Source organism: Phascolarctos cinereus, unplaced genomic scaffold, assembly GCF_003287225.1.
Source record: "Phascolarctos cinereus isolate Bilbo 61053 unplaced genomic scaffold, phaCin_HiC Scaffold_3;HRSCAF=262, whole genome shotgun sequence".
Lineage (NCBI taxonomy): Eukaryota > Metazoa > Chordata > Mammalia > Diprotodontia > Phascolarctidae > Phascolarctos > Phascolarctos cinereus.
In genome coordinates this window covers 11,835,177-11,859,780 of record NW_027555736.1, presented here as the reverse complement: position 1 = coordinate 11,859,780, position 24,604 = coordinate 11,835,177, and the positions used below count along the sequence as shown (strand labels likewise).

Below are 24,604 nucleotides of genomic sequence, written 5' to 3'. Positions count from 1 at the left end.
CTGAATGAAACAAGTACCGTTGTGTACAGCCAAGGACGACGTGGTTTTGCTTGACTTGGCATATTTGTAATAAGGAATCTATTTTTCTTCTCTGTCTTTTTCAGTGGAGTGTAGCGCAGGAGGGAGAGAAGATAGATTTCTACTAATTAAAAAAAAAACTTTAAAAATACTGAGCTTGGAGTGAGAAGCAGAGCAGGCGGAGAACGTTGCATACACTCCACTTTCAGATGAAGTCACTATTGTTAGTTTTGCTTAATTGTTTTGTTTTATCTTATTACAAGTAAGCTCTAATGGAGGAGAGAATCTGGAAATGTTTGTAACTTAAAATCAAGATATTAATTAAATACTAAAGTCATTCCCAATGTTTCCTGGCTGAAAGCTCACATTATTCTTGTATTATCTACTGCCTTTGTATTGGTGACAAAATGGTTTCCTAAAGTGACCTAGCGGTGGCCCAAGGTCAACTTGTTCACCTATATCAAACTCCACTTTATTTCAAACTATTCAGATCCAAAGAAGTCAGGATATCTAACAGTTCTGGGAAGATGAATAGCTTGTAGCAGCTTATTACAATTTCCCCAAGTCAAAGTCATTTTGAAAAGCTGCTGTCTTGAAACTCTTGGCAAATTAACCTTGGCCAGAAATTCATAGATTTGGCCGTTGTTTCCCCATAGGCGCCATGGATTTATTGTAGGCATAAAGGCTGAAGTGTAAATAGTATTTTTAAACCTTAATAAGATAATAGGAATAAGTTTGTTAGTTCAGCATAACTGACAATTTGGTGAGAACTATTATCCTAATAAAATAATGTCATATTAGCATCATTAATTCCATTGTGTTTGAAGATTCCATTTTGTAATTGCTTTGAGTAAGTCATTTTTTAAAATATAATTTGTTTCTCAAAAATGAGATAAACATGTTTGTGGTACAACATATTAAGCACCAATTACATATTCTAAAACAACTGATAAGCATACGTGGAGCCTCCTATGAGACAAATCACTGATGAAAAATAATATAAAAATTTTATCAGTAATATTGAAATAAATTACCAATCAAATTGTATGATAAACAACTTTAGTTAAATGTACAAAAACTCATCTGAGACCCCAGCCATCAGCCTGTTCTACATAGTGAACAGAGCTGCCTCCTGCATTTTCTCACTTTAGACATAAGCAGGTTGGTGCTGACTGGAAGGCAGCCAACTGGTTGATAGAGATTTTGGAGCTGTGGCCATCACCCTGGCTGGAAATGTACAGTCTCCAGCTGGGGGAAAGGGAATCAGTTGGAAAAAAGCTTATTGGAACCTGTAAAACATGGCTTGTTTTGGGAGGATACTGTTTGCACACCATGACTGATAAAGTTAGATTGCATGCATCGAGAAGTGTAAATTTAGTTAGTATTTCTTTAACACTAGGCAGCTTAGGTAACAGTGAATCAGCTTTACATGTCCACTATATTTACTGGGGTTGGGGTGGGAGGAAGAGATAGCTGGAAATCCAATCAACCATCCCCTCAATCAGCAAAGATTTATTAAGAGCCTACTCTGTGCGAGGCACCCACAAACAATGCAAATACAAAAAGGTGCTTACATTCTATTAGGGGAGGTAATATGTGCATAGAACCCTCAGATTCCAGGTCTGGAGATGGGACAGACCTCAAAGATCACCTATCATTTTACAGATGAGGAAAATGAGGCATAGAGAGTTTAAATGATTTATTCAAGGTCACACAGATAGTAAGAGTTAGAGGCAGGATTTGAACCCGTTTGTCTTCTGACTTCAGATCCATCATTCCTGCTGCCTCAACATACACAGCTGTAGAGTGGTGCTAGAGCTGTTTTCAAAGAAAGTAAGCATTCAGTGTGGCAAAGGTGAGGAAGGAGTGCTCTCTAGGCTTGGGGAGAAGAATCAATGCAAAGGCACAAAGGTTTTCCCACCTGCTCCATCTTCTTGCACTCACTTAGAACTGTCTCTCTCCTGATGACACTTCCTCCCTGGCCACTCTTTCCAGCACTGGCTGCATCATCATTCACGAATACCCATTACTTCCCATGGCCACTTCCAGACTCTCCCCCTACCCCCACCATTCAGTAAGCTCTCTTCCTTTGAGGTTCATCCAATCCTTATCCTTCCTTCCTTCCTTCCTTCCTTCCTTCCTTCCTTCCTTCCTTCCTTCCTTCCTTCCTTCCTTCCTTCCTTCCTTCCTTCCTTCCTTCCTTCTTTCCTTCCTTCCTTATTTTTTTCCTCAATGAGTTCAATGCCAGGTCCACAGTCTTTCACTCCTCCCCAACACCTCATAATAAGGGACCTGCCATACCTATTGAAACTTCCTTGAACACCCTAATTTCTCGATTCCTCAACTTACTCATATCCTGTGACCTGTTCCTCCACCCAACCCCACCTTGGCCATACACAGAGATGGTCACAACCTTGCTCTCACTATCACTCACAAAGGAGACACTTCCATGTTCATGAACATATCCCTTTACCTGATCCCAATCTATACTGTTTCCATTTCTCCCTCTGTCTTGTCAGCCTAAGGCATGTTCTTCAATCTCAATGTGATGTAAAATCCCTCCATCCCTCAAGTTTTGTAAACCAGCCCATCACTCTCACACTAGCTCCACTCTCCCCTTCCCCTTGGTGAAGCAGTCCAACCCTCCTGTGCCATCTTCTGTTGAATGCCTTTCCCTTTTTCTTCTATTACTGAGGTTGTTCTCCCAAACCAGAGTCCTGGATGACCAACACCATCCGCTATCTTCGCTCCTTCACACATACTGCTCAAGGAAGCTACAGAAAACCAGCAGACTATGCTGACTGGGTCCACCACAACTGTGTTATGTCATCTCAGCTAGCCCCTCAATGTGGCAAGGGCAAGCCTTTTCTGCCTTCCTAATTGACTCACTACCTCACTTGGTACAGTAAACATTTTCTTTCTTCCTCAAAGCTCCCATGACTCCCCAGCCTCACCCCCTCAGCTCAGAACCTGCCTCATGCATCACTGAAAAGACTGAGGCTATTCACCAAGAGCTCCCTCATCTCCCTTGCACATCGCCCGTCACTGAGATGCCTTCCCCCACTATCTGCTCCTTCACCTCTCTTTTGCATGAAGAAGTGGCCAAGGCAAGCCTCTGGGCTTAATCTCTGTATGCCTCAGTTTCCTCACCTGTAAAGTGGGGATAATAATAGCACCTACCTCCCAGGGTTGTTGTGAGGATCAAATGAGATGATATTTGTAAAAAGTGTTTAGTGCCTGGGACAAAGAAGGCACTTAATAAATACTTTTTCATCTCTTCTACCTGACAACTCCTCAGTCTCTTGCTAGATCTTCATCCAGGTCTCACCTGTTAATCATGGATGTCTCCCAAGGCTCTCTTTTGGGCCCTCTTCTCCTCTCCTTCTGTATTATTTAATTTGGTGATCTCTGGGCAGATAACATTCAGATTTTTTCATCCAGCCCCAGCCATTTTCCTGACCTCCACTCTCACATCTACTTTCATGGCATCTCTTACATATGCCCCATCCTCTCTACACATACTACCACCATCCAGTTTAAGGCCTCATCCCCTTAAGCTGCTGGTTGGTCTTCAAGCCACAGATCTCTCTCCACTCTGAATTATCTTCCAATCCACTTTCAAACTGATCTTCCTGAATGGGATGTCCCAGTGAAGACTTCTCAGTGTAATTAAGGTTTGGGATAAGACTCTTAAATCTGGTAATAAGTTCAGGAGGTAGGATAGAGTTAAGTATAGATTTCTGTAAGTTTTTTTTTCTAGTGCCATATACCAATAGTTAAAATTTGTCTAGTTGTTCAGCCTTAGCCTACCTTTTAATCTTATTCAGATGCGCCTTTGCTCCTTGCCCTAAAAGAATCTGGCTCTCGTTTGTCTACAGGACCCAGAAAACCCTTAAAAGGTTCCTTATCTACTCCCCTTATCTCCCTTTGAAAGGACCTTACTCAGATGCCTTCCAGTTCCCTCCGTTATCTATTCCCATTGTCTGTTCAATCTCTCAGACCTCCCAATACATTTGTAAACTATCTTTCTGTCATGGTGGCCTGGCTCCACACTACCATGTCTAGCTTGACTGCCCATTTTTAATTGCTTCTTTGACATTATCTCAAACAAACTAAGAAATATAGAGATGTATACTATTTCCTTTGTTCTATGGTAGAGTCTCTTGTTTGAGATTGTGACGGACAGCTGGTGGGAGGGGGAATTTACCCATTAGCACTATTTAACCTGGCTTTCTGCTTCTGTGTCTTTGTTTCCCCTCATCAGATCATACTGGTGGAAGGACACCCAAATCTTGAGATTTGAAATAATAAATTAACTTTCCGTTTCTCCTTGGATACCTCTTTGTTTTGTTTTTTAATTTGAGTGGCATCCCACACAGTTCTAAAGTGCAAGTTTGATCACATCACCCCTCTATTCAATCAACACCACTGCCTCCGGGATCTAAATAAAACCCTCTGTTTGGCTTGTAAAGCCTTTCATAATACAGCACCTTCCATAACACGGCACCTTCCTAGCTTTCTAGCTTTTGTACTCTTTATACCCCTTGCCTGCCCCACCATGTACTATGATGTCCAGTGACTTTGGCTGTGTTACTGTTCCCCCACTTGGACATTTGCCTTGCTTTCTCCCATACCTAGACCACGCTCCTTCCTCATCTCCACCTTCCAACATCCTTGGCTTCCTTCAAGTACCTGCTAAAGTCCTACTTTCTGAAAGAAGTCTTTCCTGATTCACCTTCCTAATAATGCCTTTGTCATGGGGGTAGATACCCAGACCCTGATTTTTCAGATTTCACCACTTGTGAGCCTCTAACAATTGATTTATTTGAAGGAAGCTCAAGGAAGACAGTGTATCAGCTTCATGACCCCAAATCCTCTGGTATCATCTCACTAAATAAGTAGCTAATTTAAAAAAAAAAACACTTTTTTTTTTAAATTTTAGGCAATTGGGGTTAAGTGACTTGCCCAGGGTTACACAGCTAGTGTCAATTGTTTGGTCTGAGACTGGATTTGAACTCAGGTCCTCCTGACTTCAAGGCCGGTGCTCTATCCACTGTGCCACCTAGCTGCCCCTAAAAAAAAAAAAGGACATTTTAAGGTTTGCTAAGCACTTCACATATATTATCTTGGGAGAAGTTACTATTATACTATTATATTAATGATTATTATTTTGTGACCCCTCCTTTTCCTCTTATTTCTTTTAAAATCCAACTCCTGAAAAGGTCGTAAGTCTGGAAGAGCATGGCTGAGTGGTGAGATTACTCCTAGCCCCCAAGGCATAAGCTCATTAACTAGGTTGGGCTATGGGTGGGACTCCACCCAAATGAGAAATCTAATTTCTGTTTAGAGTATAAACAGAATCCAATCTGGGGAGCCACTGCCTGGGGGAGGAAACTCCTGTTCTTGATCCTCTCCATTAGAGTTTAGAGTGACCCAGCTCATGGAAGAGAAAACTAGGCAAAGAGGTCTGGATGGAAAGAGCTTCCTCTGTCAAGATCAAGTCACTTCTCAGCCGAAGGAGCTGAAGACATTTAACCTACCTGCTCATTAAATGTCCACCAAACACGGGAGCTAAAGAAAGCAACCTAGAGTCTCCCTTAAGTTCCAACCTTGCTGATTGCAGCCCAACTCCAGATAAGCTGTCAGAACCCTACAGCATCCAACTGCTAATGAGGAGGAGATCTTGAAGCCCAGGTAGTAGAGCAGGCAAACACTAACACCTGGACCTCTGAGTGCCTCAGTGAGGGCAGGACAACCAGTGGAAACCAGCTCAGAAAACCACCAGGTGCCTTGGCACTCTACTGCAAAGGAATCTCCCAGTGCATTAGCAGAAAGGGAGCAACTGCAGGGCCCCAGGCAGATAAACACCCTGCAGCACCCATCTAAAAGGAGCTGAAGAAAGCTAAAGGAAAGGAAAAACAGGCAACCTAGAATTGCCTGAAAGGTCCAGCCTTGCTGATTCCAGCCCAACACCAGGTGAGCTGCCAGAACCCTACAACCTCCAATTGCCAACGTAAGAGGCCCCAGCACACAAAGCCAGTGACCAAGACCTAGGCTCCCAACACAAGAAGGTTGGGTCAGTGCCCTCTGTTCCCCAGCAGGAGAGCTCAGACTCTTTAAAGGCCAGGGAATAAAGAAACACCATGAGTAAAAAGAAACATACCATAGATTCATATTATGAGAAGAGTGAAGATCAAGACAGAAATTCTGAAGAGGACAACATTGTCAACAAACCCACATCTGCAACAAAAGGGAATATGAACTGGTCTGAAGCCCAAAAAGCCTTCTTAGAAGAGCTCAAGAAGGATTTTAATAGTCAAATGAGAGAGGTAGAAGAGTCCTTCAAAAATACAATTGGCCAATTGGAAAAAAAATACACTGAAGAAAACAAGTCCCTAAAAAACACAATTGGCCAATTGAAGAAAAGTACAAAAAAAACAAACTGAAAAACAAGTCCCTAAAAAACAATTGGCCAGTTGAAGAAGGAAGTACAAAAACTAACAGAAGAAAACAATCTGTTAAAAACTAGAATTGGACAAATGGAAACTAATGTCTCTATGAGAGAGCAAGAATCAGTCAAACAGAAACAAAAAAATGAAAAAATAGATGAAAATGTAAAATACCAGTAAAACAACCGACCTGGAAAATCGATCAGGAGAGACAATTTAAAAATTATTGGACTACCTGAAAATCATGATGAAAAAAAAGCCTGGACAGTATCTTTCAGGAAATCATAAAGGAAAACTGCCCGAAGTCCTAGAACCAGAAGGGAAAATAACCATAGAAAGAAATCCACCACCTGAAAGAGATCCCAAATTGACAATGCCAAGGAATATAATAGCAAAATTCCAAAATTACCAGATGAAAGAGAAGGTGCTGCAAGCAGCCAGAAAGAAACAATTTAAATATCATGGAACCACAGTCAGGATTACACAGGACCTTGCAGCTTCTACATTAAAAGACAGGGCATGGAACATGATATTCCAAAGGCAAAGGAGCTTGGAATGCAGCCAAGGATCAATTACCCAAAAAATGAGCATCATTTTTCAAGGGAGGTGGATATTCAACGAAATAGGAGACTTCCAAACTTTCCTGATAAAAAGACCAGAGCTCAACAAAAAATTTGATCTTCAAGTACAGGACTCAAGAAGGACTTAAAAAGGTAAATGGGACAGAAAGATACAATATGTTAATAAGGGGGGGCTGTTTAAACCCTACAAGGGAATACTTGCAACCCTTGAGAACTGTATTGTTATTACACCTGTTAAAGGAGTATACATAAAGAGGGTGGATATTAGTTGACTTTGATGTAATGATAAAAAAAAATCTAATCAAGTGGGTTAAATGGATCCAAATAAGTGGATCAATCTGATCTTAGAAAATGTACTGAGAAAGGAGGAGGCAGACAAGGGTAAATTACATTACAGGAAAAGACACAAAATCCTATTACAGCAGAGGGAAAGAAGGGGGGGAGCATTGTTTGAACCTTACTCTCATCAGATTTGGCTCAAGAAGGGCATAACATAATCAGTTAGGTATAGAAATCTAACTTGCCCTATAGGCAGTAGGAGGGAAAAGGGGAAAGAAAAGGGAGGGGGAAAGAAGGGAGGGAAGAAGCAGTAAGAGTAAAGGGGAAGAAAAGGGAAAGGGATAATAAAAGGGAGGAGGGACTGAAGGAGGCGGTGGTCAAAAGCAAAACACTAGTGAAGGGGGAAAGGAAAAAGGAGAAAGAAAAGCATAAATGGGGGAAAAGGATGGAGAAAAAGACACAGATAGTAATCATAACTGTGAATGTGAATGGGATGAACTCTCCCATAAAATGGAAAGGATTGCAGAATGGATTAAAAACCATAATCCTACAATATGTTGTTTACAGGAAACACATTTGAAAAAGAGTGACACATACAGGGTAAAGGTAAAAGGCTGGAGCAGAATATATTATGCTCAGCTGAAGTAAAAAAAGCAGGGGTAGCAATCCTGATCTCAGACAAAGCAAAAGCAAAAATAGATCTAATCAAAAGAGATAAGGAAGGAAACTACATCCTGCTAAAAGGCACCATAGACAATGAAGTAATATCATTACTAAACACATATGCACCAAATGGTATAGCATCCAAATTCTTACAGGAGAAGTTCAGGGAGTTACAGGAAGAAATAGACAGCAAAACCATCCTAGTGGGGCACCTGAACCTCCCCTTCTCTGCACTAGATAAGTAACCACAAAATAAACAAGAAAGAAGTTAAGGAGGTGAATAGAACATTAGAAAAGTTAGGTATGATAGACCTCTGGAGAAAACTGAATGGGGATAGAAAGGAATATACTTTTTTCTCGCAGTACATGGCACATACACAAAAACTGACCCTGTACTAGGGCATAAAATCCTCACAGTCCAATGCAGAAAGGCAGAAATATTAAATGCTTCCTTTTCAGATCACGGTGCAATAAAAATTATATGTAATAAAGGGCCATGGAAAGATAGACTAAAAAATAATTGGAAACTAAATAATCTAATCCTAAAAAATGATTGGGTCAACAACAAATCATAGAAACAATCAATAATTTCATTCAAGAGAATGACAATAATGAGACACCATACCAAAACTATGGGATGCAGCTAAAGCAGTTCTTAGGGGAAGTTTTATATCTCTAAATGCTTACATAAATAAAATAGAAAAAGAGGAGATTAATGAATTGGGCATACAACTAAAAAAACTAGAAAAAGAACAAATTAAAAATCCTCAACTAAACACCAAATTAGAAATATTGAAAACCAAAGGAAAAATTAATAAAATTGAAATTAAGAAAACTATTGAACTAATAAATAAAACTAAGAGCTGGTTTTATGAAAAAAACAATAAAATAGATAAGCCTTTGGTTAATTTAATTAAAAAAAAGAAAGAAGAAAACCAAATTACTAGTATCAAGAATGAAAAGGGTGAAGCTACCACCAAGGAAGAGGAAATTAAAACAATAATTAGGAATTATTTTGCCCAACTATATGCCAACAAATTTGACAATCTTAGTGAAATGGATACATATTTACAAAAATATAAATTGCCCAGATTAACAAGAGGAAGTAAAATACTTAAATAACCCCATCTCAGAAAAAGAAATTGAACAAGCCATTGATGAACTCCCTAGGAAAAAATCTCCAGGGCCAGATGGATTTACATGAATTCTATCAAACATTTAAAGAACAATTAATTCCAATACTATATAGACTATTTGGGAAAATAGGTGAAGAAGGAGTCTTACCAAATTCTTTTTATGATACAAATATGGTGTTGATACCTAAACCAGGAAGAGTCAAAATAGAGAAAGAAAATTATAGACCAATTTCTCTAATGAATATAGATGCAAAAATTTTAAACAAAATACTAGCAAATAGATTGCAGCAACTTATCACAAGAATAATACACTATGACCAGGTAGGATTTATACCAGGAATGCAGGGTTGGTTCAATATTAGGAAAACTATCAGCATCATTGAGCATATCAACACAAAACCAACAGAAACCACATGATCATCTCAATAGATGCAGAAAAAGCTTTTGATAAAATACAACACCCATTCCTATTAAAAACACTAGAAAGCATAGGTATAAATGGAGTCTTCCTTAAAATAATAAATAGCATTATCTAAAACCTTCAGCAAGCATTATATGTAATGGGGACAGGCTAGAAGCATTTCCAATAAGATCGGGGTGAAACAAGGATGTCCATTATCACCACTGTTATTCAATATTGTACTGGAAACCTTAGCTTTAGCAATAAGAGAAGAAAAAAAATTGAAGGCATTAGAATAGGCAAAGAAGAAACAAAGCTATCACTCTTTGCAGATGACATGATGATATACTTAGAGAATCCTAGAGAATCAAGTAAAAAACTACTTGAAATAATAAACAACTTTAGCAAAGTTGCAGGCTATAAAATAAACCCACATAAATCATCAGCATTTCTATATATTACCAACAAAGCCCAACAGCAAGAGATAGAAAGAGAAATCCCATTTAAACTTACTGTAGACATTATAAAATATTTAGGAGTCTACCTCCGAAACAAACCCAGGAACTCTATGAACACAATTACAAAACACTTTTCACACAAATAAAATCAGATCTAAATAATTGGAAAAACATCAGTTGCTCATGGGTAGGCCAGCTAATATAATAAAAATGACAATCCTACCTAAGCTAATTTACTTATTCAGTGCCATACCAATCAAACTACCAAAAAATTATTTTATAGAGTTAGAAAAAATAATAACAAGATTCATTTGGAAAAACAAAAGGTCCAGAATATCAAAGGAACTAATGAAAAGAAATGCAGGGGAAGGTGGCCTAGCAATTCCAGATCTTAAATTGTATTATAAAGCAGCAATCATCAAAACTGCTTGGTACTGGCTAAGAAATAGGGAGGTGGATCAGTGGAATAGGTTAAATATGCAAGACACAGTAGTCAATGACTATAGTAATCTATTATTTGATAAACCCAAAGACCCCAGCTTCTGGGATAAGAACCCACTCTTTGAAAAAAACTGCTGGGAAAACTGGAAAAGAGTATGGCAGAAACTAGGCATAGACCCAAATCTCACACCATATACCAAAATAAAGTCAAAATGGGTTCATGACTTAGATATAAAGGCTGATACCATAAGTAAACTGGGAGAACAAGGAATAGTTTACCTATCAGATCTATGGAGAACAGAAGAATTCATGACCAAACAGGAGATAGAGAACATTATGAAAAGCAAAATGGATAATTTTGATTACATTAAATTGAAAAGTTTTTGCACAAACAAAGCCAATGCAACTAAGATTAGAAGGAAGGTAGAAAATTGGGAAAGAATTTTTACAACCAGTCTCTCTGATAAAGGCCTCATTTCTAAAATATATAGAGAATTAAGACAAATTTATAAGAACAAGCCATTCCCCAATTGATAAATGGTCAAAGGATATGAACAGACAGTTCTCAGATGAAGAAATTAAAGCCATCTATAGTCATATGAAAAAATGCTCTAAATCATTATTGATTAGAGAAATGCAAATCAAAACAACTCTGAGGTACCACATCACACCTATCAGATTGGCCAACATGACAAAACAGGAAAATGATAAATGTTGGAGAAGATGTGGGAAAATTGGAACACTAATACATTGTTGGTGGAGTTGTGAAATGATCCAACCATTTTGGAGAACAATTTGGAACTATGCCCAAAGGGCTACAAAAATGTGCATACCCTTTGATCCAGCAATAGCACTTCTAGGGCTATATCCCAAAGAGATCAAACAAATGGGAAAAGGACCCACATGTACAAAAATATTCATAGCAGCTCTTTTTGTGGTGGCAAAGAATTGGAAATTGAGAGGATGCCCATCAATTGGGGAATGGCTGAGCAAGTTGTGGTATATGAATGTAATGGAATACTATTGTGCTATAAGAAATGATGAACAGGCTGACTTCAGAAAAACCTGGAAAGACTTATATGGTCTGATGCTGAGTGAAGTGAGCAGAACCAAGAGGACTTTGTACACAATAACAGCCACATTTGCAATGACTAATATTGTTAAACTGAACCCTTCTCAGCATTACAAGGATCTAAGACATCTCCAGAGGCCTCGGATGGAAAATGCTCCACATCCAAAGAAAGAACTATGGAAGTTGAATGCTATCACTTTTTTTACCTTCTGTTGAGTTTTGTTTCATCTTTCTGATGGTTCCTCCTATTGGTTTTAATTTTTACTTACAACTTCACTAATGTGAAAATATGTTTAATGGAATGTAAATGTAAAACCTATATCAGATTGTGCACTGTCTTGGGGAGGTGGTGGGGAGAAGGGAGAAAAATTTAACTCAAAAGCATATGGAAGTGATTATTGATAAATCAAAATTAATTAATAAAATAAAAAAAATTTTTAAAAAAGAAGGCTTAAGTGGAGAACCAATGGGAGCCAGAGGATCCATCACTGGAAAGAATATCAGAGACCTTCCCAAGTCCTTCATTTTATATAAGAGGAAACTGAGGCTCAGAGCAGGGAAGGGACTTTCATAATGTTTCCCCTAAGGTTCCTTGTAGCCTATCCAAGCAGGAACAGGCTTTAGGCTTTCATCTTTCTTCTTGGCCTGACTTTGGTGCTAAGAATTGGTACCATATAGTTCTCTAGTACCTCAAGGTTTATCATAATTCAGTCATTCATCCGTGCATCCATTCAGCAAGCACTCATTAAACACCTGCTCGGTCCTGTGCTACATTAGGTGCTGGGGATGAAAAGACAAAAATAGACTCTGACCTCAATGAGCTTACATTCAACTTGAGGGATACCACATCAGATCCCAGATTTAGAGCAGGAAGGGACTTTGGAGGCTACAGAGGTTGGAAAGGGAGAATGGCATCCAAAGGCCTACGCTGGAGTATCAGTAACTGCTCAAATGATCCTTACAACAGCATTGTAATTGAGGTATCAAAGGTCCTTCGCATTGTGCTGATGAGTAAGTTGAAGCCCAGAGAGGTGAAGGGACTCTTCCAAGGTCATACAACTAGTAACAGAGCTGATCTTTAGATCCTGCTCTTCTGAGTATTGTACTTCTGGCTAGAAACCAGCTACGTCTTAAGCATTGGGGGTTGCTGTTTGATCAGTAAAGAGAAGGGATGGATTCAAAAGTCCCTCCTATCTCCAAAACTCAAGACCAGGGTTAACAGTTCAGAATTTTAAAAGGCTACTTTCTCCTCTGGGTGTTATTTTTTTTTTTGACCTTTTAAATTATTTTCCCCCAGGAGTTCTTAGTGATGGCTACAAGAAGGATCCGTGATTTTGTCACCATTTAACACTCCCAGTGTGGGAAGTCCTTCCACCAAAGGAGATTCTATAACTCAATAGGTAAGGCCTAGGGCTTTGTCTGAGGCTTCAGAGGGAAAATAACTTTCCCAGGGTCACACTACCCACAAGTGTCAGAGGTAAGAGTTGAACTCAGGAGTTCCTGACTTCAAACCTAGCATTCTCTCCATTGTACCCCACCACCTCTATTTAAATAGTAAAATATCCCCACCCCTGCCCATCTCAAACAACTATAAGGCAGGTTTATGCTGTTTTAAGAGAGATGGGCAAAAGATAAGCTCATCCTGGCACCAGAACCTCAGAACAGCAAGGCAGAATGTGATTCTGCAAGCATGCAGGTACAAGCTGCACAAAAATTGGATAGACTGCCTCCAGAGCAGTGGGTTCCCTATATCTGAGGTCACCCAGCAAAGGTAGGATGGCCCATTGCCTGTCAGAGACACTATAGAGTGTATTTCTGCTTAAGCATACTTGGTACCAGCTGACCTTGGACTGAGTTGTCTTCCATCCCTGAGAGGCTGTGGTTGAGTGAGACCAGGGTACAGAATCTAGGATGAGTGACAGTCAGCTAGTCAGACAATAAACATTTGTTAAGTGCCTACTATGTGCACAAAAAGAAGACATAGCCCTGCTCATCCAGTCCTTGGTCCATGTTATGCTAAGTAGCAGAAATACAAAGAAAGGCACATGATATTCTCTGTCCTCAAGGAGCTCAAAGTCAAATGAGGCAGACAACATACACATAACTTCATACAAACAAACAAATAATTTAAAGATACTCAGTTGAATGAAGGCACTAGAATGAAGAGGGATTGGGAAAGGCTTCCTATACTAGGTAGAATTTGAGCTTGGACTTGAATGAAGCCAGGGATGCCAGGAGGTGGAGATGAGGAGGGAGGGCATCCCAGGATGGGGGTAGAGCCAGTACAAATGATTGGAGTTAGGAGATGGAATGCCCTATTCAGGGAGCAATGAAGAGACCAGTGTCACTGGATCATTTCATGTTTGAGCTATATATTAAAAGATTTTTTTCCCCCCACACAACGCAAATATGTTGATAAATGCTGGTCTAACTAGATCCCTTCTCCCAAAAGAAGGAGGAGGAATTAGAATGTAGAGTCATAATTACTGATGAACACATGAGTCCACAGGTCCACCTTCTTTGTCTTACCAATGATTGTGGGTATTCCAAGGAGCCCAGAATCTGCTCATCCTAGGTTGGTGCATTTGTTCAAGGTTCCAGCTTTCCTTTGTCTACCCCTGTATAAAACCCCATAGACCCTAACATTCTTGGGCCCTCTGCCATTGATCTATGATCTGGGTAGAGAAAACCACCTGGGCCTCAGTGAAACATGACTTTGCTTCCTGGAACTAGAGCAATATTGGGACCCAGAATTTCATCATATGCCTCCTTGTATGCATGCCCAAGGAAGCATTCCACCTGTGGATCTGTACACTACTGATTGACCTTAGAGTTAGTTTAGAGACACAGGTGGCCATGCTGCTGTTCTTACTTGAAATCCCACACTTGACTGGCATAATGATACATATAGGACCAAATATAGGACCAGAGCCTTGCAGTCACAGCTGACCTAGACCAGCCTGGAGCATGTAAAGAGCATTCAATTCAGTGGGCTCCATCCGGATGCTCCCATTCCCTAGAAGGACCTGGAGACACTGGTTTCCAGGGTCACACTCAGTAACAAAACAAAACAAAACCCAAATTGCCTACTATGGCCCTGAGTCCAAAGGACTGGATCAGTCAGATGTCATAAACCAGCAGTGGAGGGAAGAGTGAGTATGAGCCGTGCATAAAGAAAGAGAAATTCAGTTTCATTTTTGATAAAGAAGAGAGAAACATTCTAGACACTCTCTGATATGATTGAGAACGTGGACTTCTGGTTGATTTAGCAAGGTCAATAACTGTAAAACTCAGAAGAGTAAATAGAGAAACATTGCATTCCTCTTTACCAAAAAAGACAAAATGAGGTTCTTTGCTTTCACCACTGTAAACAGAGCTGTTTAATCACACACACAATTCCTGAACACGATGTTTGGAGTTAGAGTTTACATTGTTCTGAGTTACATTTTGTGGCCCCCGAGGTTTCTTGAAAGCTTCAAATTCTATCATTCTGGGAGTCTTGAGTTTAAACTAGATTCAGATTTGAGAGTCCAGCTGTGTGGTACAGCGTACCAAAGGGAGCGTAAATGAATGGGAAAGTCTGCTGTTTGATCTGATCATGAGGCCACAGCTCTGATTGGTGCTCACTTGGGAGCTAGGTAGTATAGTAGATAACACCCTGGACTTGGTGTCAGGAAGACCAGAGTTTGAATCTCACCTCTGACACTTACTGGCTGGGTGATCCTGGGCAGATCACTTACCTCTGGTTTGCCTTATTGTGCTTATCTGTAAAATGAGGACAACAAAAGCAATTGCATCACACTTGTTGTGAAAACTGAATGAGATGACAAAGTGCTATATAAACATTGTTGTTGTTGTTGTTAGCTTGACCAAATTATGGCCTGAAATAATGGACCTTTGGAGACATCAGGAAGGCACTGGAAGGCTCACCTTGCAAACCCAAACCCCAATTTGCCGAGTGGTAGCAAAGGCTTGGACACAGTCATCTCTCTTACTTTCTATACTCCTACTCTTTCCCTTACTTTCTTCTGCTCCAATTTCACTCTCTGCCCTCCTTTTCCCCACTTCATAGATGTCACATTTATTTGCTTAACCCAACTTTAGAACCATTCTTTTATTTATGCACAGTGTGTGTACATGTATTTTTTTTTTTTGGTGAGGCGATTGGGGTTAAGTGACTTGCCCAGAATCACACAGCTAGTGAGTGTTATGTGTCTGAGGCTGGATTTGAACTCAGGTCCTCTGACTCCAGAGCTGGTGTTCTATCCACTCCATCACCTAGCTGCCTCCAATTTTTCCAAAAGCTTAATCCTTTCTTTTATTGGCTGCCTCTCCTCCTGCCCAGTCTGCTCCCCTCCCCTTCTCCTTGGTTCTATTTGACTTTTCAAGTTAAAGTTCATTTCACCTTAATCCCATAAGCCTAGTATCAACGACCTGACTAGGGAAAGAAAAGGAGCAGGATCCCTTGTCTTTCTCACTGGTCACAAGATTTCACCAGGCTTCCCTTCTAGAATATCCTCTCTGTGGCTCAACAGTTTGGTAAGTACAGGTGAGTTATCTCTGGGCTGGAACCATTTGCTATCAAATGCTGGCACAAGAGCAGTGGGACAAGTGTCCTTAACTTCATGCCATGGAGTGCTTCCATCAAAGATCTCCTCTGATGGCTTGGGGCATGGAGGTGATCCTGGCATCTTTGCAGCTCTCCTCAGGAAGCACAGGCTCTGTTAAGTCCTACTGATCTAGGAAGGTTTGGGCAACAGGTTGGGTGAGTGTGGGCCCAGGACCAGCCTGGAGGAGGGTGGAGAGGTTCATGACCGAGGACACTGGAAGATGAGGAATTTTTTTCAACCACAGGAAATAATAAAGATCATTTACTGAATAAGACACAGAAGAGCCACAGTTTGCATCAGTGGAGGCAGTGCTCTTAAAACGTTGATGAAATTAGTAGTGTGAGGTGAATAAGCTGAAATAAACCAAATGTTTTGCTCCCAGGTGACTTACATGTATACACATGACCTCTAAAGGAGGTATTCTTGACTTGGAATCTGTGGGCATGTGCTGCTATTTAATATTGATAACTGAATTTCAAAATAATTTATTTCCTTTGCAATCCTGTAATTTGATTTTATACACTAATAATTAGAAAATTTTAAATTAGAGCAACCTTGAGTCTCCACCTCACCGACTGGCCAAGATGACAAAAGAGAGAAACAACAATATTGGAAGGGATGTGGAAAAATAGTCTCAACAATACATGGTTGATGGAGCTATAAATTGGTCCAGCCATTCTGGAAAGAATTTGGAACCATGTCCCCAGAGTTACTAAACGGTGAATACTTTTTGACCTAGCTATACCATTAGTAGCTTTATAGCTCAAAGAGATAAAATAAAAAAGAAAGGAATGATATACATAAATATTTTGAGGAACTCTTTGTAGCAGTCAAAAATTGGAAACTAAGGGCTTGTCCTCCAACTGAGGAATGAAATAAATTATAGTATAGGAATATGGCGAAATCTTCCTGTGCCTTAAGATGGGATGAAATGGACACTTTTAGAAGAAACAGAGAAGATGTCTCTGAACTGATTAGAGAGAAGTGGGCAGAAATAGGAGAATGGTTTATACAGTAACAGTAATATAATTAATGTTGAAAGATTTGAGAAATCTTATCAATGCAGTGATGAACTATGAGTCCAGGAGACTGAAGGTGAAACATAACATTCCCTTCCTGCTAGAGAAGTGATAAACTTAAAATACAGAGAAATACATCCATTTTTGGTCATGGACAATGTAAGAATTTCTTTGCTGCACTATAGATGGTTGTGATCAGGATTACATTTGAGGGGTGAGGAAACAATGGGAAGGACAGACTATAAATATATGTAAAAATTGATGTTCATTTTTTTAAAAGCAAGCAAAAGTGATATGTGCTAGACATTGATGGCCTGAAACATTGGCAATACTTAATAAATGTTTCCTGAAATGAACTGAGGCATTAAATAGCTCTTCCATATTTCCTTCCCTGTCCTAAAAAAACAAAACAAAACAAAAAAACTACCATCTGGAAGTGGGGAAAAAAAACCTGAAGCCTTCCATGGATTCATTTTGCAAGGACTAAGGGAATAGGACACAGAGTGGGTAAATTGTGATAGAAAAGGAAGGAAAACTGGAAAGATGGAGAGGTTTTAGCCTGTAGTATTACCAGAAAGGGTGCATAAGGGCAAGAACTCTGAGCAGCTAGGGACCAACATGAGGTGATTGTGTGTGCTTGGGAGTGAGGAAGGGAGAGTGGCATCCCAAAGAGGCATCAAGAACAAAACATATGGCTTTAAAAAATATGACATTGGAAGTTGAGTGGATGCCTATCAATTGGGGAATGACTGAATAAATTGTGGCATATTAATGTAATGGACTATTATTGTCCTGTAAGGAATGATGATCAGGCTGATTTCAGAAAAACCTGAAAAGACTTACATGAACTGATGCTGAGTGAAGTGAACAGAACCAGGAAAACATGGTGCACCATAGCAACAACATTATGTGATGCTCAACTATGATAGACTCAGCTCTTCTCAGCAATGCAATGATCTAAGACAATTCCAAGGCACTTGAGATCAAAAATGCTGACCACACCTAGAGAAAGAACTATGGAGTCTGAATGAAGATTGAAGCATTCTATTTTCACTTTTTTTCCCTTCCTTGTGGTTTTTCCCTTTTGTGTTGAGTCTTCTTTCACAGCATGACTAAGGAAATATGTTTCACATGATTGTACATGTATAACCTATATCAGATTTTTGTCTGTCTTGGGGAGGCAGGAGAGAGAAACATTTGGAGCTCAAAATCTTACAAAAGATGAATGTTGAAAACTATCTTTACGTGTAATTAGAAAAAATACTATTAAGTTAAAAAAAAAAAGAAAATAATCTATCCTACCTCTCACTTCTGCCTAGATGCCATGAACATTGTCAAGTAACTGACCCTCTCAGGGATTCAGGGTCTTCATCTATAATCCGTCATCAAACATTTGTTAGGCATCTATCAAACTAGCCATGGAGCATACAAAAAGAGAAAAAAAACCTACTCCCTGTCTTCCAGAAGCTTACATTCTAATGGAAGACATGATATACATTTATAGAGACATACACAAAACACATACAAACAGATCCCAAGTAATTTGACAGCATAGGGCAGAAAGTACTAGCAGCTAGTGGAGAGGGAGAAAACCAGGAGGGTTCATGAAGATGGCGACTCTTGAGCCAAATCTTAATAAAAATCAGAGATTCTTGTGAAGTGGAGGTGAGGAGGGAAGACACTGAAGGGATGGAGAACAGTCAGTGCAAAGGTACAGGAGATAAGGGATGGAGATTCATGTGTGGATGCTTTAGCTTTTAAGGTCTTCCTCTGGAAGTCTAAGATTCATCAGTAGGAATGTTAACATGGCTAGACTTGTGAAGGAGAATGATAATATCATATGAAAGCATAATGTTAGGGACACAAAATTTTAGATAACTGAAATTAAGCAATGTAGTAGGCCTAGCTAAAGTGTACTGAGCCTCAATATTTATGAGCTACCAGTTGGTAATTTTTAAAAATGGCCTACATGCAAATTTGAGCATACACGCTAAGATATCAGATGACATTAATATTCTCTGTACATGATAAGATAGAAGTTAACTCATTCTTTCTCATAAAACTGTTCTTGTTTGAATCTTGTAATTTTCAATGTTGTGTCTTCATCCTAGAAGTCCTTGAAGCTGTGGGATCCAGACTGTTCTGATTAAACCTTCCCAAATATAGCGTTGATTTGTTTTCCCTTTCCTTTTGATAAACATTCTGTTCCCAAGTTGTAACTTAATGTAGAACTTGACAGTGTGGGGTAATTTCCATGAGGGTTTCCATAAGACTATTTCAGACCCCGATTTCTTGTGTCTAATAGCCATGTTGGTGAATGGAAAAGGATCTCTGTTGAACAGCTGTTCTCCTAATGCAAATTTAAATTTTTTAAATTGATCTTCTAATAAAATATTGTTACCAAGAAGTCTGATCACTCCACATAACTCTGAGTGGTCCCCTTAATTTGCTTTGACAGTGTGTCATCTTGAACTCCCATCAGTTTCTGGTAGAGATTAGTACTGGCCCAACAGCCTTTTCTCCACTGACCCTCATGGACCCAGTTATTTCAGGTAAGAGAACTTCATTTAAATAATCAGTGAAAAATTGTATCTGCAGGATTGCATTCAGACCTTTTCCAGACCCATGTTGTACATATGCTGTACCTTCTGGGTACAATATTTAAACAAAGGGGAGGGTTAATTTTAATTGAATAGGATACCCAGTTAAGCACTCATAGTCCAACAAGAAGTTTTCACTATGGTAGTACGTTGAGATTAATCTGGTTTTAACATAGATGGAGTCAACAAATATTCCCCTCAATGACTTGAATTTTCCTCAACTGGTAGGAATGGGATGGAATAAGCATTTTTTAAGTGCCTATTATGTGCCAGGAGCATATAGGTGGTACAGTGGATAGAGCACTGGGCTTGGAATAAGGAAGGCACATCTTTGTGAGTTCAAATCCAGTCTCAAACTCTTACTAGCTCTGTGACCCTGGTCAAGTCACTTAATCCTTAAACCTTAAATAAGAAAAAAAGAAATTGGTATATGGTGTGAGATGTTGATTTATATTTACCTTCTGCCAAACAGCTTTCCAGTTTTCCCAGAAATTTTTGTCAAATGGTGAGTTCTTGTCTCAAAAGCTTGGATCTTTACATTTATTAAACACTAGGTTGCTATGATTGTTTTCTACTAAGTATTATGTACCTAATCTACTGCATTGGTTCACCATTCTGTTTCTTAGCCAGTAACATTGTTCTGATGATCACTGCTTTGTCATAGAGTTTGAGATATAGCACTGCTAGACCACCATCATTCATAATTTTTCATTGATTCCCTTGATATTTTTGATCTTCTGTTCTTCCAGATGAAATTTATTTTATTTTCTGGCTCTGTAAACTAATTTTTTTTTTTTGTAATTTGATGGATATGGATGGCACTAAATAGGTAATTTAAACAGAATTAATTTATGTAAAATTGTCATCTTTGTTATATTGGCTTGGCCTACCCATGAACAATTAATATTTCTCCAACTGTTTAGATCTGCCTTTATTTGTGTGAATAGTGTTTTGTAATTGTGTTCATTTGTTCCTGGGTTTGTTATGGCAGGTAAATTTCCAAGTAATTTATATCCACAAGCCATTTGGAAAAATAGGCAAAGAAAAGCAGTTTACCAAACCCTTTTTATGACACAAACATCCTGCTGATATATAAGTTAGGAAGAGCAAAATCAGAAAGGAAAAAAAAAACTAGAGACCAATTTCCCTAGCAAATATTGATGCAAAATTTTTAAACAAAATACTAGCAAGGAGATTACAGAAGTCATTTTAAAACTGAAGTTATTTTAAATCTAATTTCTCTTTCTATCTCTTCCTGTTAGATTTTGTTGGTAATACATAGAAACGTTGATGATTTATGTGGGTTTATTTTGTATCCTGCCACTTTGCTGAAGTTGTTAATTTTTTGACTAGTTTTTCACTTGATTTGCTAGGATCTCTAAGTATTCCATGGTATTAACTTCCAAGAGAGATAGTTTTGTTTCCTCATCGCCTATTCTAATTCCTTCAGTTTCTTTTCCTTGTTTTATTGGTATAGCTCGCATTTTTAGTGCAATATTAAGTAATAGTGATGGTAATGGGCATCCTTCACTGTTGATATTATTGGAAAAGCTTTTAGCTTATCTCCATTACCAATAATGTATATATAGAATAATTGGTGTGTGTGTGTGTGTATGCACACGCGTGCACGCGTGTCTAGTGGTAGCCATCTAGCATGGAGAGGGAAGAAAAAAAGAAAAAAATTACACGATAATTTTGTTGTATATTTGAAAGAAATAGCAAGTTAGTGGATAGTAGATTTGCAGTTTCATGTATAATCACCCTTTTTAATTGTACTATGTTATAAAAATGTTTGTTTTATTCCATAAATTAAAAATAAAATAAAATGAAAAGCAAATGATGCTTTCTGATGGTTTTTAGATACATATCACTTATCATTTTAAGGAAAGCTCTATTTATTCCTTTATTTTCTAGTGTTTTTAATAGGAACAAATGTTTATTTTGTTGAAAGCTTTTTCTGCATCTATTGAGATAATCAAATGATTTTTTTGTTTTTCTTATTGATATGCTCAATTATGCTGATAGCTTCCATAATATTGAACCAAACCCACATTCCTGATCTGTGCCCTGCCCTTTCCCGAGGAAAGGACCAGGCTCTCCTGCAGCTACAAATGCTAGTCCTCTTGGCCCTGGAACTGTGATTAGGCCTTTGCTCCCCTGCAGCTGTAAGAGTTAGTTCTCTTTTCTGCCTCGAAACTGAGACCAGGAACCCTACTCTCTTGTGAGAGATCACAAGTGTTCTTTTCGGCACTACAACTGTGACCCTGAACTGCCTATAAGCAGGGCAACGGCGTCTTGCCCCCCAGTGTCAGTAAAGGGTCTCCGGTAATCTCTTTCTGACCAGTTGCCTGACCGCCTTACTGTTTCTGGCCTGTGAGCTTTCCAAAGCTGCTGCTACCACTGTTGCCACCTCCAAGGCCTGCTGTTGGTATTGCTGCCACATACTACACTCCAGGACAGCCCCACCTCAATGTCACAGACCTCTCGTCCCAACCTCCTAAGTTGTGTTGGGCTGGAAAAATGTCTCACCCTCACCTTCTGTTGGCCCTTCCACTCCAGAATTCAATTTGAGGCATTATTTTAAAGTTGCTTGGAGAATATTGGGAGAGTTCAGGTGAGTTGCTTCCTGTTCTCCAGCATCTTGTCTCTACCCCCAATGTATAAATATTTATAATGAAGTTTGTACGTGGTATAAGCTTTCAATGTTACCATGGACTCCTCTATCAAAAGTGAGCTCCTTGTGTGCAACAACTATGTTTTCCTTTTTTATTTTTGGGGGGTTTTGTTTTTTCCCCCAAATCCTCATGGCTTGGCAGAGTTCCTGGGCATTGTTGATTACTTGGTTGCTTGGTTAATTGGCAGGGTGGGAGAGTAAATTAAGAAGTATCATCGCCATTTGTTAAATAAATAAAGCTGACTTAAGTAATTTGTCTAGGGCCACCCAGCTGGTAAATAGGAGGTAACTAGAAGCCAACTCTTGAGGTACCTAGCCCAGTGTTCTACTACATATTTTTCTACTGTGTCATACAGCTGCCCTGGCAACGAAAGGTATAGACTCAATTGCCTAGAAAGTATCTTCTTTGTCTAACACTCTATAGATCACTGTAGCTATGGCTGGCCCTATGCTGAGTGGAATCGAGATTCTAGGCCTCTTTTTTTTGTCGCTTTTATAGAGAATGATGTTACTTCAAAGGGCCCAAGTTGGCATTGCTCTCCTGAAGGACTATGGGAAATTATCCTCCCCATGGGAAACTTTACTTTCTCTGGACAAAACAATTGCCTAATTTTCTGTAACGATATCCTGTTAGTGTGTTATTTGTTCCCAGACATGTTCCAACATATCAGTCACTGCGCCTACTTAATCAACTATGAATGACCCTCATGTTTCTCACTGTCTTTTTAAATGAATGTGAAAGGTTATTAAAAGCTCCCAAGGAAGAACTAGCTTATCACACCCCTTAGAGCCTCTGCAGTCTGCTTCTTCCCCTGCAACTGTGGGAATAAATATATAAGAAATGCCAAGTACCTACTTGATTCCTGAACATCTGTGGGGATTTTTTATAAAGCATTTCATTCAGATATTTCAGGACTAAAACTCGGGAGCTGAAGTACTTTATAAATGTTACCTATTGTTTCTATTAGGAAATATTTCAAATTAATTCAGCTAGTTAGTGTTGTGAATAGAATGCTGGACCTGAAGTCAGGAAGAGCTAAGTTCAAATCTAGTCACAGACACTATCTATGTGACCCTAGGAAAGTCACTTAACCTCTGTTTGCCTTACTTTCCTCTACTGCAAAATTGGGATAATAATAGCACCTACCTTACAGGGTTGTTATGAGAATCAAAAGCTCTTAGCATAGTGCCTGGAGCGCCGTAGGCATTATGTAAATGCTTATTCTCTTCCTTCCCCTTCCCCTACTTTTGTTAATCTCTAATCAGACTGTTTCTCTTTCAGGCAGACATGAAACTTGGTGCCTTCTAGCAGCTGCCTGTTGGATGCTTGTTTTTGGAACTGCTAATGGTGGCATTAAGCATAAACCCCTGCAGAATCCAGAAGCTAACATGAACATTGTAAGTCATGCTGATGAAAATGTGAAGGGAAATACCATGTGGGATGGGGTATAGTTAAGAGCCACACTGGGGTGTAGTGACAAGAGGAACAGAGTTGGCATCAGAGGGCCTAGGTGCCTCTGAAACCCTGGCTATACTCAGTCAAACACCGTTTCCTACGCCTCACTGCCCACTCCTTTACCTCCACATGCCTCAGTCGGAGCCTCCCAATATCCTACTCTGTATTTCCCCACTATTTCCACTGTGCCATCTGCAATGCCTTCTCCATTTGTAACAAGCTAGCTTTCATCTTTAATTTCTCCTTCCCCACTCTCCCTTGGTTCCTTCCTGATGACACGGCCCCTCTCTCTGGCTGCGCTTTCCAGCCCTGGCTACATTTTCATTCATGCCCCTCAACTCAGAGGTCAAGGTGGAAGAGTTAGAATACACCTTGTTCCCAACAGCTCCCTCCACCAGTGTTAATTAGTCAACTCACCTCCAGTTGTGGCTCATACAATCATATTTAAGACCCAATCAAAATCCTGGTAACTGTTGTCTACTGACCTCCCAGATACTCCCCATCCTTCCCAATGAGTTCAGTGCCAGGCTCATAGCATTTCTCTTCCCCTCAACTCCTGCCTCACTCAGACTTCAACATACATATTGACATTCCTTCAAATACCCTGACCTCCAAGTTCCTCAATTTACTCATTTCCCATGACTTACTCCTCCGCCCTCTCACAGATGCACACAGAGATCAAATCAGTCATGTCAAAAAAAAAGAAAGAAAGAAAAGGAGAGAGGGAGGGAGGGAGGGAAGGAAAAGG

The 24,604-nt window shown here is 39.4% G+C and overlaps 1 protein-coding gene across 1 annotated transcript in view; it reads left to right on the top strand.

Moving 5' to 3' along the window:
• The window catches only part of LOC110198981 (lipase member K-like), a 45,748-nt gene that overhangs the window by 399 nt on the left and 20,745 nt on the right, over nucleotides 1-24,604 (top strand). Inside the window, 2 exon segments of the mRNA XM_078151588.1 lie at nucleotides 22,071-22,150; nucleotides 23,683-23,798. Of these exon segments, the coding sequence (XP_078007714.1) occupies nucleotides 22,071-22,150; nucleotides 23,683-23,798 (196 nt within the window).